Genomic DNA, 15,816 nt, shown 5'->3' with positions numbered 1-15,816 from the left:
GAGGAGACAAATTAAAGGAAAATAAAAGCGTGGCGGCAAATCTCTGTATGAGCAGCAGGGCTTCATTTCACGTTGGCTGTGAATGCAAGCGCAGGCCTCGCTTATGAGCTCGGCGATGACAGCAACGAGAGGCATTATGCACAGCAGAAAGACCCGGTGGGGAGACCGTACTCCGTGCACAGTATAAGTGTTACATTAATGGACCACGGCACAGGAGCGTTATTATCAGGGGTGAGCGACATATCCAAGGAATTGGTGTTGTGATGTGATGATGCACACAAGCAGGATTATATCTCCAGACCGATTACCACCCTTCCGCTGACAGTCATATATGAGTTTCCAATGTTGTGGAACCGAACGTCTGGCATTGATATATTGAGTGTCTAAGACAATCGTACAAAGGCACATCGTATCATCCCTGGTCCTAGAAAAGGCAGCATTGAATATGCTGTTTACATGACGCTTATCTGCCCAATGGAAGACTTCATTCATACTCTTCTATTGACTTTGCATATAAGTCCGCAGGTCCTCACACTTTCAAGCCTGGTTAGGTACAATAAAAGTGAAATGTCTCGGGCTACTGAGTTTCCGATGGACTTCGTTGTCCGTAAATCTATGCAGCCATGAAGAGCATGACATCCTCCGCCACGACGTACTTATTGGTTAGGTATGATTGCCAATACATCTCCAAGACCCTGGGAGAAGCCCAACGGCACAGTCAGGTTCTGGAGCAGATGACAATATGAGGGCCCTCTACCAAGAACCTTCGAATGGTTTGAAACCACTCATGGTAAGGAAACACGAAATTCTTGGTGTAGAAACTTGCTGAACTCTACAAACAATACCAAGTATTCGAGGGAGTCTTGCATTTCCATGATCAGGACAGCTTTCAGTGGAAGACTTGTCTCTCGTTCAACTCATAAGAGGAAGTGTCAAGTTTGGAGAGTTTTATTATTCCATCGTGCAAGCTTCGAACGGCGAGAAGAAGGCTAGATTTGGCCTCAATAGGAACTCGCTGCCACAAGAATCGACGAGAGTCGCCAAGAATTGGCGAGGGGCAAGATCACCTTACATCGCATGTTATGTCAGATAATACTTTCCGTGAGGGGGCTATTTGAGGCTATCATTTCATGGCGTGTTAAGAGACCTCTAGGGTCTTATAAAATTGGCTGGAGGAGCTTTTGAGTCCGATTGGTTATGTTATGAGTCTTACAAGATCCGCAGGGAAAGCGAAGCCCTCGCCGTGGGTGTTTCGTTTTACATCATGGCCTCTATAGTGCGAGTCATTCGAGGTGACTAATAAAGGAATATGCGCTGCTGATGGGAGTTAATTTACCTACAAGTTGGCCTTCAAGTACATGTGCTGGGCAGTGTTTTGTTTGACTCAGGGGCTCAGAATACAGCAGCATGTAAGCCGCATACAACTGCCAGTACCCTGACGCACAGTACAGTCGACTTGGTCATGTCGGTGGAGGCACATGAGTTGGTAGTCATAGTGTTAGTAGCCAACAGTTAATTGAAGCCCCATCTATATACACGAAAGCCCTCGTTCTTCACGACTTCGAACAACTGGGCCGGCTCGGATCGGCGACCCAAGCGCACCAACTGATCCAAACTTGTACGGCGGCCAGCGCCGTTGCCGCAATGCCGAAGATGATAGCGATGACGATTGCCATGAATCCCGCCCAGTACACATATCTCCCCGATTTCTTGCTGTCCGACCAGTTGCCCACGGTGGTGATGGGCGTTGGGTCTTCAGCTTCGATCCAAAGGTCATACAATCTCTCTCCCCAGTAGGGGAACTTATGGTACAAGGCCGATACACTTCTGGGTTGGAGGGCGTCCCGCTGGGTTTCGTGGTATGAGTGATCAGGGGGTAGTGGTTCCAGCAGCGAGGCGTCGAGGCCGTGCTGTTTCACCTCCTTCTCGAGCAGAAGGCGCGACCTCTTGTCCGCCGAAGGAAAAAGGACGTGTAGTGTCATCAAGGTCTCTTTCATAAGCGTCGGCGGTAGGCACCCTCTGAAAGAGGTTTGAGCGACAGGAAAATTACTACTATTGTGGAAGGGTCACTCACTGAGATAGTGCTTGCGTATCGGCGACTACACCCTTGCTCTCGAGATGTTCCAGGGCGGCCCGAATGAAGGCTGGGTGGCGGAATACGTACAGTCGCTTCCAGTTGATTCCAGTGGATAGTAGCAGGTGGTCGGATAGGTAGTCGGTCCATTGAATCTCTATATGTGTGTATTGGGTGACATAGCTGAGCGACATCTTCTGCATCTTGACTCTCTGGGTATCCAAGGCAGGTATATCATCGGGCAACCGTTGGGGGAAGACACGACTGACGAGTTTGACAATGCTCTCATCCGCTTTCCATCGGGGACGAAAAAGTTGACCGCCAATGGCACTGTCGGGTAGGGTGGCGATGGCGAACATGACACGGATCACAAGGTCAAGGGCTGAGTCCGGGAGAGAGCCTAGCCCTTGGTCTTGAAGATTTCGATGAAGTTTCCCTCGAGATACATTGGGTCGTCTACGTAGCAAAGCCATGAGTTTCGACCACTGGTCGAGATTTTCGTGTATCCTCTCTTGGCGGTTGGCGGCATGGATTTCGCTGTTGACATGAACCATGTAATGCGCCAGGCTCTGGACATTGGAGGTGGTACTGTTGAGGTCCCATGCTGATTGGACAAAACGTTCTGCCGAGAGTGTTGGGTGCATGTTGCTTAATTCCATTGCTGCTTTATCATATTCATTTTCACTGGGAAAAGTATCAGTTTGATCGTGTATGAAAGGTATCGTGGAATGGCATTGAACAAAACTACATACATTATCGTATTTAATTTGCCTCGAGGTTGCCTTTCAAGCGTGAAATGGTGGCGTTCGGGTCGAGGCACCCTGCAAGGCGTACTTGGCCGCGGCCGATTGGAGGTTGGGCATGATCTCAGCTTGCGTCCAGCTGAAAGCTGAAACTGCAATGGCTGGCATCTTGCCAGCCTGGAGGCATCAGGAAAACAATTCATCGAAATTCAATTCCTACATGTCAGTGAGATATTTTGGTCGCAAGGACTGATGGCAATCGAACCGAGTTAACTGATCCAGGCTTGTCCCATCAACTCCATGTCAATGAAGTTGGGTTGTATCTTGCTTGACGTGTAGCCTCCATTGGGACCGCCGACAATTCGAGTGAGAACGCGATACGAAAATAGAAAACCGCAGTCACAGCGGCCATGACCACCCTGAATGTTTGTTTCTCGGGTTTTGCCATCCAAGGTTGTTTGCTCAGCTAACACTGCTTGATGCCAGGCCACAATCGCCGGCTCCATGCCTAGCAATGACCACGAGACCGACGATGTCCATATTGCTCTCCGTCTGAACATGAAGGAGAGGCTGATGGCCCTTACGTACACCTCGTCGATCGACCTCGTAGCGACCCGAGACCACCCGTTCACCTCTGGCCATTTCGACACTCTACGCCGCTTCAACGGCTTTATTAGAAACGATTATACCAATTTGTTCCCTAGAATAACAAGGCCAATCCTTGAGCTTTTCCTCGTCTCGTTACGCCCGACCGCCGTCGCAAGATTTCCAGGCAGGCCCGAAGTGCGCATTTGTGTGGGCGGGCTTAGGAGCCATCAGGAGATCGTACACTTCCACCAAGTTCTGACTCAACCGCATCTCCGAGTCCATTCCGATCCCCTGAAACTGTGCTTCAACAGGGCGCTCGTCGAAATGACAGGATCCGATACCTTGCATACGGTTTCTATTGAATCCGGATCAGACACGCTCTGCGGTGGCCTTCTTCAATCACGTACAGCTGGGGACCACGCCCGAAAGTCTACAATCGGCGGTATTATTGACATCAATGATGTGTCATACGCCGTCACCATAGTCCACAATAGCAAGAAACACAGTCGAGATTCGAAGGACGCAAGCGTAAATAATGCAAGATTCTCTTCAGAAGAGACTCTAATCGAAACCGAGCACCACGCCTACCTCGAACCCCCTCTTGTCGTAGACAGCTGGGAGAGCGGCAGTAAGACCGATGAATGGGGAAAGACAGTATCGGATGCCGAATCTTCATCTACTAGTATAAGTAGGACTATGGAAACAGCATGGCCTCCGAGAGACGAAGAGATCATATTTCTCGATGGATGGGCGCTTATCCCGGTTCCAGCAAGACTCAGGCGCCCAAACATACACACGTTTCCAAGATCTTCTGGAATGCAACCGCGTTACATTATCGATACAAGACAAGCGAACTTTCCCACCAAGTTGCAAGTTTCGATAATTGCAGGTGTCAGTCAAATGAAAGTCGGCATGATGTCTCATAACATCTCCTTTCTCATGCAAGACGATGGTACTTCGCATGAAGTATGGACAGTCAGTCTGACAAGCAACCAAAGTGAGATATTCTTAACACGCATACATAAGAATGGACTCGGCGAACCTAGGCTTACCGTTAAATAGCACTACAGCGAGGGGATTCTGGATCTTGGGTGGTCGATCTGTCAAACGGTTCGCTTGTCGGTTCAGTGACTGCAACGTCTCCTGGTGTTGTTCATATTGTCCCCATCTCCGATCTTGTGAAAAAGATCCACGATCACTTTGTGCAAAGTCTTCCGGCGAAAATATCTATGCCAGCTCCATTCTATACTTATTTGGACCAGTTAAAGCATCATCGGATGGGTATGATGGAAGTTGACCAATATCTCGAATATGCAGTATCTGAGAGAAGCTTACAGCTCTCCGCTCAAGAGAAGGTCCCTGGATACTTCCTAAGATCTGTGAAAGATGGTAGAGTGGATGATGTTAAGAAACTCGTGAAAGAGATGGGTTTTGATCACCAAGCCCTCGCGCGGCTGTTTGACGATGTCACAAGGCAGACGCCCACCGGGATTTCGAACAGCAACAAGAAGGTGTTTGCTCTTGCTCAAAGTATCATTGGGAATAGAGGAAATCAAAATCTAGCAGAGGGCAAGGACTCAGTTAGGAGGACTAACATATCGACGCTGCCAGACGCGACAACTTCTGCATCGATAGGGCAGCGAATTCGGGGCAAGGTATCGCGGATACTCTCACGCGGACCAAACGGCAAGGAGCGTACCTCGAAATCCAGACCAAAGGATATTCAAGGAGACACGGCCGACATAGTCTCATCTATTTTCGCGACAAGCAAGTCAAATGCGCAATATAACCCGCCACCAGTACAACAGTTTCCGTATACACCCCCCTCGCAAGACCTATACCCGGGGCCCGGCTACCCGCAGCCCGTCTACGCTCAAACGACACACTCTTATGCGATGCCTCTCCAAACCTCGCCTCAAGTACAGTATCACCATGCCGGTTCCTATGATCCATACTCTCCGCTAGCTCAGGGCTCCCTGTACGAAATGTCAACACCGATGCCGGGTGGTAAACTCGAGATTGGTAAGTGTATATACACCAAAGAGCGTTGCAGACTTAACAGTACCGAAATTAGCTAACCGTTTTCCGCAAGCGCAACAATCCTTCGCATCCCCTTACGGCGAAACACCTCAGACCACTCCCGTTAATAGAGAATTGGAAGATTCACCACGACCTGGTCCAGATGGCCCTTTGCCACATGGAGCCCAACCGAGCAAGGGTGATCAACAAAGTTAGGTGCCTGGCTTACTTACTGTACAGTATTACTGTCAAGCCATATCACTATTATAGCACTGGGGAGATGAAGGTGGGAAAGATTGCATGTACACGCAGAGTTCAAGGCAAAAGGGCAAGGGACGAGACAAGAATCTTTTAGACAAATGGTATTCCTATCTATGGAGGCAAACAAACTGCTTCTGTGACGACTGCAAATAAATCATGTTCTCATGCCTGCCATTCAATTCCGTAAACGCCTCTGCCGTGAATGCCGGATTTCTTTTCTTCTTTTTAGTATTAAGAGCTGACGATCCAACCGACACATGTATTACACCAACGGATCATCAATTGACATGCCGCCGCGTCTTTTCTTCTCCTATCGCTTCTTGACGCTCGGGCGAGGCTTGCACTCATCGCCCTGGACGGGGTGCAACATGACCTTGTTGGGGTACTGGGCGTTGTTGCCCTGGTGGCCCTTGCTCCAGTCGTAGCCGACGGCGTAGGCGAAGATGCTGCCCGAGGCATTGAAGGTCGTGGCCACGATGCTGCCGCCGACGGTCGGGTAGCCCTTGAGGCGGTGCTTGGCGTCCTTGTCCCAGAAGTGGAAGGTGCCGTCGCTACCGGCCGTGGAGAAGGTGCCGTGCTGCGGGTGGAACGAGATGTCGTTGACGCTGTAGACGTTGGTAATGTTGCCTTGTGGCGGGTCGCGGTGACACTTGAAGCTGAAGTTGGAGGTGGCGTCCTTCTCCTCGACGTATTGGATCGCGCAGCGCCCCCTCGATACTACCCACCGCGAAGCCCGAAGCGTCGCTAAAGCAGCTTACCACGCGCGTCTGCCACTTGAGCGGGCTCTGGAGCGTCTTGTAGAATTTCAGGGGGTCTTGGAGGTTGACGACGTTGATGTATCGGTCGGCCGTGCCGACGACGAGGAGGTTGTTGCGGACGTCCATCGAGTAGATTCGCTCTTGGGCGGTGACGGTGCCGACAGGTGTGCTCTGTCGGAGATCCCAGTACTTGATCGTCTTATCCCAGCTGCCGGTCACCAGCATGGTGCTATTCGACTGTGGCGACTCGAAGAACTTAGCGCACTTGATGGGTGCATCGTGGGCGGCGACTTGCTGCGTCTGAAGATTGCCGCCGAGGTCGCAAAGCTTGGCCTGCTTGTCGGCGCCGGCGGATACGAGTTTCGTGCCATCCTACAAGGACCATGTCAGTATGGGGATTACGAGTGAGGAAGATAGGAGTAAAGCAGCGCATATGTGATTTACCTTAGAGAAGTCGACACTGAATACAGGGGCCTCGTGATCGTAGGCATGCTTGCCTTGGCTTTGTCCAGAATTGTCTATCTCATACACGCGCACTTTCTTGTCCCAACTCGACACGGCCAGTATCTCAGCGGCGGGCGAGAAGACAAGATCGGTCACGGTATCCTCGGGAGGCTGGTTGATAGCGACATCCTTGGACAGGTCGCCCTGGGTGTTTGTTGAGGACGCCGACGCGGCGGGAGCAGATCCGAACAACGACATGGTGTCGAGCTTCTTTAAGAGGATAGTCCTCGGAAACAAAAGCGGTTTCTTGGAAGTGGTTATCCGGCGGGAGCTCAACCAGTCGTAGGTAAGGATGTTGGTGGATGATGTATGCTCGTAAATCGAAATGGGAGGCTGTCTCGGTCGTAGGCCTAACCAACCCTCGTCGCGCCTGTTGCTACCTTTTAATGCAGGTCAGGTCAGTCAATCGCGTTGGTAGAGCTCTCCCAATTGACCAAAAATTAAGGTAGTAGCGCCCGGATAAACGATAAGACTCGAACCGGCTGAGCTGGGGAGATACTTATACTGGCTAGGTGCATGGAGTTCCACTCAGCAGCAGAGAATAATGGCCTTTGCAGCACTTAGACAAGACACAGGTAATTGTTCAACAGTATACGCAATCTGATGGGTAAATCCGCACGTGAGATATACCAAGTCTCTTTCTAATTCTTTGTTTGAAGCCGTTGGGGCGTAGCATCGCTGGTAATCATCATCTGCACTGCATATTGCATACATGAAGGGTCTTAGTGGATCCTGGAGGCAGAGAGACCCACCTAGGCAAAAGGTCCATTCTGAAAACTCTTGTTATAAAAATTCAATTCGGTTCCAGCAATGGGCTTCCTTTCCTCTTTCCTTTCTCCTTCAAGCCACCCCTCGTCCGAAAAATCGCTATCGAAGCTACATACAGAGAGACTTTCACAGTCTCTCATCACCTGATCAGCTTTGGGAGAAAGTCCCCGGACACCTTTTCTTGTTTCTTTTAGGAGCAAGAAAAGAAGAGCGGAAACGCGCCGCCATAAAAGCACAGCGGCTTACCTTACCTCTCGTCTTTCTTTCCCTCTTTTCATATCCCTTCTCTGCCCCGGATCGTTATCCCAAAACCGTTTGCTTGCTTCCGCGCACTGTTACATCTCTTGGCTACGGCGGGTTGAGCCCCAATGGACGAAGATATGAGTCCGCCTTGATCTCGTGTCGGGCCGAGGGTTTGTGACGAACGCGTGGTGGTGGCTCATGGTGACTTTCTGGCCGCTTGGAGTCGGGGAGGGTTGGAGCTACAAGGCTGAGTTGGGAACCATCTAGTCGAGATCCAAAAGTTATGCGATTACCTCCGGTCTTAAGCGTTCGCGTTGATGGACAGGTGGCAACTCGACGGGGCTTATTCTCGGTGCGAGGGGGGCTTCAAATCATGTTCTTGATTTTTGTTGAGGACTGGGAGAAGCTGAGAGATTGCTTCGGATCTGATATGTTTTACACTCTGGGCTTCGCTGGAAGCTCCCCCTTCATCCCTCTGATCACGATGCATTTTGACGCTCTTCACTCACTCAATTGCGGGTTCTGGGGGTTTTACGTTCAGGTGATGAGAACCATTTATAGAGTCAAGCACCGAGACACAAAGTGTCTACGACGACAAAAAATGCGTTATGGTATCTGATGAACATTCATCCTTATGGTTGAACAAAAATGCAGACGAATCTGGCAAGTGCCAGAGTGTCTTTGCCTGAGCCCCAAGTGCATAGCTGGAATGCCGAACTCTATTAAAAAGAATACAACCTTATCCACGACACATACTGAATTTGAATCTGCCTTTTATGCCGTGATATATACAAGACCCCAAGACAAGGCCATTGGTCAAGCCATAGACAAGTTGAAATTATACAGCTTCACTTGTAATCTCTATTTCGCAGCCATATGTGAGATTGGATGCTTGCCCATCGTATAAACAATGGTGCATGGTATAGTAGTAGCCTCCTTTATATGCCTCACCAAACGCCGTAATTCCCCTCCCCCCGGTAGTAAATCGCTGCCTTCCCAATTGACACAACTACCTCCCCGTCCGATCCCGTTTTAATATTGTACGGAGGTGTACTCTATTTATGCCTACATCAACCCTCCCAAGACAACCTTGCTAACATTACCAACCTCTTGTTTGAGTCCGGCCCGGCTGGAATCCTCAAACTCTTTTACCACGCCCTGGATGATAATCTTGCGCACCCTGGCGTCGGCCTTGGTGAACAGCTCCGCAATGGGGGCGTGCACTCCCTCGAACTGGGGATCAAGCTCATGAGCCGTGTGTAGCAGTCGATGAGTACATCGCAAAGCGTAGCAAACGTCTCGAAGAAGTCCGGGTCGAAGGGTAGAGAGGGCGTAAGCAGGTGCGTATACTCCTCGCCGGGCAGCAGGTCGTTGCCCTCACCGCCCAGCCCGAACGAGATGACCGACGTGGGCGTTTGGTTCACGAGGCTGTTGCTGCCCCCCATGGAGCCTCCGCCGCCGCCACCACCCCCGCCGCCCGCGTTTCCGGACTCGGGGATGTACCCCAGGTCGCCGGCGCCCGAGGTCCTTCGCCCCTTGCCGCCTGGGCCACGGCGGAACATTTGGGGTAAGCGCGCGCGAGAGCGAAGAGGCGTTGATGCCGTTCTCGCTGTGGATCTGCTGGAAGGAGTCGAACTCGTTAAGGAGGGTGTTGAGGGACCGCAGGAACTCGAGCGGCGTGGACGAGTTGAGATCGATGACTGTCGGCAAGGAGAGCCCGAGTAGAAGGTAGTTTGTGGCGCGGCGGGCGAGTTTACGCGAGTCGAAGTAGGGCATGCGAGCCAGGTCGGGCTTATCGAAGAGTAATGTGTTGAACCAGTAAACGCGGCCTTCGTGACTATAAGGGGTGCATGTTAGCGAGAAACGACTCCCTTGCATGTGCAGGTGCAGGTGCGAGAAGTAATTGTAGTAATGGGTGTTGCATACGCTTTGCGCAGATAATCCAGTGTCGATATCCTCTTGTTCGCAATCTCTTGAATATGTTGATATATAATAGAACTTTCGTTCTGCGGCCCTAATCCTCCCTGAGTGCTGATAGAGCCCGCTCTTTCCGTCGGCAGAGGCGGCGATGCCACGGCGGCACCAAAGCCATTGGACGTAGGCGCGGTGCGGCTCAACATCCTGCTGAACGAGTCAACGGAAGCGGGCGATGATTGATGTGCGGCAGTGGTGGTGGTTTGCGAGTATTCCTTGGAGTACTTGGCAGCGTTGGCAAGGGCGTGCTCGGGTAGGGCAGGCGGTGCGCCGTCGTCGAGTGGATTGTGATGCCCTCCACCTCCTCCTCCGGGCGCAGCAGCGTTTCCGTTCGATACGCTGCCTCGGCGTCTTCCCGAGAATGAAGCCCGGCGTACAAGACCCGTAAATGAAGGCTTGCGGTCGCGCTCCTTGGAGAGGAGCTTGGGCCTCTCCTTTGCGGGTGGTGCGGTTGTTGCTTCGCGCTCGCCGTGGCTGGTGCTGGGTCTGGACCGGGGGCCGGGAGCGTGGGCGGTCAGGGAATTGTTGCTGGTGGTGTTGGTGGTGATGGTGTTGTGGTTGTGATTGCGACGACTAGTAGCCCCAGAAATGCTGGCGGATCTCGAAAAGGGAGCCGCCGATACATATTGGTCCTGCATGATGCTGGCTGGCTTTCCCGCTCCCCTTGGGGCGATGGGCCCGGCTGGGCTCGAGTGTTAGCGCACTAAAACCCCGTCCCTCCTTTCTTCCTGCCTATTCCTGCAGCGTATGTGCGTGCAGCAGGCAGACAAGCGCCTGACACCCGGACTGAGCCAAACCCTTCAATTGATTGGATGTGGGGGTGGAAAACGAGACAGATGCCGGATTGACGAGTTACAAGGAGAAAATGCCCGCGTCTCGTATAAGCGTGTGTTAAAGGATTATGATTAACCAGGGGATTTGCCGCATAAAAGAAACAGAGTTGAGAAGGAAAACTAAATGCCTGTTCAGCCGACAGGCGGGAGTATGGGAGAGAGAAACCGACAGGTATCAGAACTGAAATACAACAAGTAAGAAAGGACAGCCGATGCCACCTCGTGGTCTAGAATGTCGACTCGAGACACACATCCAGTCAGGACTACTCAGCCATGCTTATTGGTCTGAATTAGCAGGTTGGAGGCTGAAATCTGTCTCTGCCCAAGCGAGACACACAACTGGACGCGGGGATGGTCATGGTGAGGCGAGGGGGGATAAATTGCGCCAGCAACGGGATGCGATAGGGTTTTCCTTATGTAGGATAAACTGCCGCGTCGGTAGCGGTTCGGTTTCGAACTGTCAAAAGTGAAGTTGCAAGGGTTGGCTGGCGTTCATCTTCACTATAGCGGGCGGCATTATTGCCGTCAAAGTCCCGCGGCCCAGTATTCATACCACGTTGTTGTTGCATTAGGAACATCACGTTGGCCCTTGTTGGCCAATGTTTGATTTGCTAGGCTGAATCCAGGACCCTGAAACGAAATTTCAACCCGAACTGACGTCGGGAAGATTGCCGGGACCATGATCGTGGGTGTTTGATAGTTCTCATGACATGGATTCCTGCTGGTCAGCTCATAGCTCGCAGGTTGCAGCTTTTCTTTTGCCCGGTGGCTGAAACCAGGCACGTCTGTCTAGCCAGCATGTGACGATGCTACTAGAAATGAAGATCACAAGCTCCGGCGAAGCCAGAACATCGAAGTGTTGAGACTGCCGCAAGGAGAAAGCCGTTGAGAGATAGGTTGATATCTTTTCAGATCTACTATGTAAGGCGTGTATGTATGCGTAAACAACTGGAAAGAAACATCAACTACTCAGCGTCTCTCGGGCTGTAAACAAAAGGCTGTGAACAGACAACCTACGTGTCCAGGCGTGTGTGTGACGTTGGTATGACCCTGTTGGATGTGACTATCACATTGCGTTGCATACCTACTGCCAGGAACACTCCAGCTAATTACACATATCCCACCATCCATCACCCCCATCACCCATGCAAGCGAGCCGAGCGCAAACAAGATAGCGACCCCTGTATTCTGCCCTGTGCCACTACAGGTACGACAAGAATAGCTCCTTCTCGTAGTGGGTGTCCTCATTGATGGGCAGATTGACCTATCAAAAACTACCCCGCCTCAACTTAAGTGAAGTCTAGGGTATTATTAGCGTACGGGACGCGCTACGCGATAAGATAGAAGCCCAAACAGCTCTCTAGCAGTCGACGCGTGCCATTAACCTAGAAGCTGGTATTGCTAATTTCGGTGTCAAGTAATCCCCCATCTCCCTCTGCTCTAAGCTCTTTCAATGTCGCGGTGATGCCCAGGTAAGTACTCGAGGAGCCCACATGCTTGATTGCCTACTCTGACAGACAGCAATGTAGGGAAATTATCACCATCCAGGCCGGCCAGTGCGGCAACAGCAGTCAGTTTCTTCCTACTTCCCAAACACCCCACCTAATCTGGATCGAGGCCCGTTGTCAACCCTCGAGCGATACAGAGAGATACAGAACAATTAGACTGACGTTGGCTGGCAGTTGGCAGTCAATTTTGGCAGCAGCTGTGCCAGGAGCACGGGATCAACCAAGATGGCAACCTAGAGGACTTTGCGAGCGAGGGCGGCGACCGCAAGGATGTGTTTTTCTACCAAAGCGACGATACCCGATATATTCCGCGCGCAGTCCTGATCGATCTCGAACCTCGTGTCATCAACGGCATACAGACCGGCCCCTACAAGAACATCTACAATCCAGAGAACTTCTTTGTTGGAAAGAATGGCATAGGAGCCGGCAACAACTGGGGTGATGGATATCAGACGGGCGAGCTGGTGCACGAGGAAATCATGGAAATGATCGATCGCGAGGCGGACGGCAGCGACTCCTTGGAAGGATTCATGCTGCTTCATTCGATAGCGGGTGGCACAGGATCGGGTCTCGGCTCCTTTCTGCTCGAGAGAATGAACGACAGGTTTCCCAAGAAGATCATCCAGACGTACTCGGTTTTCCCGGACACCACTGCCGCGGGCGATAACGTTGTGGTTCACCCGTACAACAGTATTCTTGCGATGCGCCGACTGACTCAGAATGCCGACTCCGTGGTGGTGCTAGACAACGGAGCGCTTTCCAGCATTGCCGCCGATCGCCTACATGTCCAAGAGCCCTCATTCCAGCAAACGAATCAGCTGGTTTCGACGGTCATGTCCGCGAGCACTACGACATTACGATACCCCGGCTACATGCACAATGATCTTGTCAGCATCCTCGCCTCGCTGATTCCCACGCCTCGCTGTCATTTCCTCATGACAGCATATACCCCATTTACGGGCGATCAAGTCGAGCAAGCCAAGACGGTGCGGAAAACTACGGTTCTCGATGTCATGCGGAGATTGTTGCAGCCCAAAAATCGCATGGTCTCTACACAACCCGGAAAGAAGAGCTGCTACATCTCCATCCTCAACGTTATCCAGGGAGAGGTTGATCCTACCGACGTTCACAAGAGTTTACTTCGTATTCGCGAGCGAAGATTGGCGTCCTTCATCCCGTGGGGCCCGGCCAGTATCCAGGTCGCCTTGACAAAGCGCAGTCCTTACGTGCCTATGAGCCACCGGGTTAGTGGTCTCATGCTGGCAAACCACACAAGCATATCTACGGTAAGTGCACTGTTCGGCATCCAGAACAAGCACAACTAACTATTTCGCAGCTGTTTAAGCGAATAGTTCGATCGTACGACTTCATGCGAAAACGAAATGCCTTCATTGAGGCTTACAAGAAGACGTCGCCTTTCTCTGAAAACTTGGACGAGTTTGACGAGTCACGACAGGTCGTTACGGATCTGATTGCGGAGTATGAGGCGGCGGAGGACGCAAACTACCTGAACCCGGATGAGGGAGCTCAGGCTACTAGTGCCGAGACTGACAAGAGGCTCGGTTGAACCGGTCGATTTGAAATGAACGAAGGTATGGCGTTGGTGGTGTTAGATTCACGATATCAATAAACTGTCTGAACATTGAGAGCGGCGTAGCTGCAGCTGGGTGCTTGGCGCGGAAAAAGCTGCATGTATACTGGGTCTTTCGAGAATCATCTCTGAGATATTATGAGTTAGTTGACGGCGGAAAGGAGCCCAGCCATGACTAAGTTGGAAAAGCCTGCCGTCGCATCACCGTCGATCCCATAGTATTTGCCAGGTTGCCAGGTTGCTACCGTAAATCGGCAAAGGATCGTGCACTATCCGGCGTGTTTGCCCCTCCATATCTCCATATCGACAAGTGAAATCGAGATCTGCCCCCCCATAAACCGACGGTTTGCCAAACAGTATTACGTCTTCAGTGGGTTTCCAACCGCGCTTTTTGGCCCAGCTGACAATGTCAGAAGTGATGTCAATTGGGAGCTGGTTTTGGTACCTGAATGAGTTTGCGTTTTGACAGGAATAGTCCCGCGTTTGCAGTGAGGCTCTCCACCTGTTTGACGTCAGTTCTGAACCCTTGACTGACGTCAACGTACACGATCTTCGGAGGTAAGCTCCGCAAGCTGTAGAGCCGCAAAGAAACGCAGCAATCCTACGTCTATCTCGGCATACATAAAGGACATCCCAAGTCCTCTCTGGTCGCTATTCCTATTCCAATTCATCCCAATCAAGCAACTCATCACACGACCAAAGAAGAAACTTCCATCATCAACATAACAACTCAACCTCACCACACAAATCAATACCAAACAGTAAGTTCTATTCATACTTCCCTTTGCATCATACCCAACATTTCAACGTCGCATTTCCTGTGTCGCTATTCGAGATGCTTGAAACGTATGGACAGAGGAGCTGTGGGAAGGGATCCTATGATACAAAATAGGAGAAAGGGACCTATACGGCAGTCTTTACCAAGCTCCGCATTTGTTCCTATCGTCTGCCTCTACGATCCCATAGCGCTCGATTCAGACGGACGTCCATTCCCAAATCATCTTCAATAATACCTTCTCGCAAATACCTTGATTTCTAACTTTCCTCATTAGCAACCGTCAACATGACTCAATCCAAGGCCGATCAGATCGAGGAGGTTCGCTCCAACCTGCCCAAGCCTGAGGCTCCTCCCGTCAAGTCCGACTTCAACACCAACGACGGCTCTGCCACCAACGTCGGCTCCGGTGGCGTTTCTAGCGACGTGTCTACCGGTGCTGGTTCGTCATCCGGCCTGCGCGAGCCCGCCTCCACCAAGGAGGCTGACCTGAGCAACGTCGGTCGCGAGGGCAAGGACAACCTGTCCGGACCCCCAAGGATGCCGCTGCGAAATAAGTTACTTGACACACACACGAATCAAATTGTTTCCCTCTCCATAATTTTGTTGAGGGAACATGTGTATGAAGCGAATGGGAGGCGCGAAGGATTATTGGCGTTTATGAGATATGGAATCATGACAACTCGATACATGCAACTACGTTCAAGTTGCACATGGCATCTTGATCGATACAAATATCTCGAGATCTGCCTAATTAGTCGGATCAATAGAATATCTGGCAACCAAAATGCTTTTTTTCCATGCTAGACGTGGATAATATGTTCAGTTTGCCCTCGACGAAGTGTCATAATCATTGAGGTGCGGTTAACAATTTTATAGCAACAGACGTATGTAAATAGCTGCGAAGGCAAATCGCACATACCGCAGAGCCTTTACTCCCAGGACACTCGAAATTTTCCAATTCTTAGATGAAATTTGGGGTCTGTAGATATTGAGAATATATTCATGATTCGCCAAAAACGAGAAGGTTGTCTATTCACCCTGAGCGCCACCATAGCTAACCGCTTTGACATCGTACTTATGCCGCCATGAAGGTTAGTATATCTTCATCCGATGACGACTGAGAAGGTATTCTGGAATTCCAATTTACAGCTGACAGTTCATGCTTAATGTAATT

The 15,816-nt window shown here is 51.1% G+C and overlaps 6 protein-coding genes across 6 annotated transcripts; 3 read left to right on the top strand and 3 right to left on the bottom strand.

Annotated features, from left to right (window-relative positions):
* Positions 1-1,553: 1,553 nt before the first annotated feature.
* Positions 1,554-2,985, bottom strand: PG998_012320 (uncharacterized protein; the record flags this gene model as incomplete). The annotated part of the gene is made up of 3 exons (XM_066879136.1): positions 1,554-2,019; positions 2,075-2,758; positions 2,909-2,985. The coding sequence occupies 3 exons, from the start codon at positions 2,983-2,985 to the stop codon at positions 1,554-1,556; spliced, it is 1,227 nt and encodes a 408-aa protein (XP_066725520.1).
* Positions 2,986-3,227: 242 nt separating this feature from the next.
* PG998_012319 (uncharacterized protein) lies at positions 3,228-5,640 on the top strand (the record flags this gene model as incomplete). The annotated part of the gene is made up of 4 exons (XM_066879135.1): positions 3,228-3,242; positions 3,304-4,402; positions 4,468-5,427; positions 5,480-5,640. The coding sequence occupies 4 exons, from the start codon at positions 3,228-3,230 to the stop codon at positions 5,638-5,640; spliced, it is 2,235 nt and encodes a 744-aa protein (XP_066725519.1).
* Positions 5,641-5,995: 355 nt separating this feature from the next.
* PG998_012318 (Poly(A)+ RNA export protein) lies at positions 5,996-7,145 on the bottom strand (the record flags this gene model as incomplete). Its single annotated transcript, XM_066879134.1, has 3 exons — positions 5,996-6,367; positions 6,444-6,815; positions 6,888-7,145. The coding sequence occupies 3 exons, from the start codon at positions 7,143-7,145 to the stop codon at positions 5,996-5,998; spliced, it is 1,002 nt and encodes a 333-aa protein (XP_066725518.1).
* Positions 7,146-9,023: 1,878 nt separating this feature from the next.
* On the bottom strand, positions 9,024-10,570 carry PG998_012317 (uncharacterized protein; the record flags this gene model as incomplete). Its single annotated transcript, XM_066879133.1, is given in 4 exon segments — positions 9,024-9,191; positions 9,236-9,448; positions 9,462-9,795; positions 9,885-10,570. 4 exon segments carry the CDS (start codon positions 10,568-10,570, stop codon positions 9,024-9,026), a joined length of 1,401 nt encoding a protein of 466 aa, XP_066725517.1.
* A 1,659-nt stretch (positions 10,571-12,229) lies between these two features.
* On the top strand, positions 12,230-13,840 carry PG998_012316 (tubulin/FtsZ family protein; the record flags this gene model as incomplete). The annotated part of the gene is made up of 4 exons (XM_066879132.1): positions 12,230-12,237; positions 12,295-12,335; positions 12,448-13,559; positions 13,610-13,840. The coding sequence occupies 4 exons, from the start codon at positions 12,230-12,232 to the stop codon at positions 13,838-13,840; spliced, it is 1,392 nt and encodes a 463-aa protein (XP_066725516.1).
* Positions 13,841-14,927: 1,087 nt separating this feature from the next.
* PG998_012315 (uncharacterized protein) lies at positions 14,928-15,456 on the top strand (the record flags this gene model as incomplete). Its single annotated transcript, XM_066879131.1, has 2 exons — positions 14,928-15,163; positions 15,447-15,456. 2 exons carry the CDS (start codon positions 14,928-14,930, stop codon positions 15,454-15,456), a joined length of 246 nt encoding a protein of 81 aa, XP_066725515.1.
* Between the last annotated feature and the right edge of the window lie 360 nt (positions 15,457-15,816).

Source organism: Apiospora kogelbergensis (assembly GCF_038363985.1).
Source record: "Apiospora kogelbergensis strain CBS 113332 chromosome Unknown utg000008l_segment0_segment0, whole genome shotgun sequence".
NCBI classification, from domain to species: domain Eukaryota; kingdom Fungi; phylum Ascomycota; class Sordariomycetes; order Amphisphaeriales; family Apiosporaceae; genus Apiospora; species Apiospora kogelbergensis.
The sequence above is the reverse complement of the archived record's forward strand: the minus strand, read 5'-3'. Positions and strand labels throughout refer to the sequence as shown.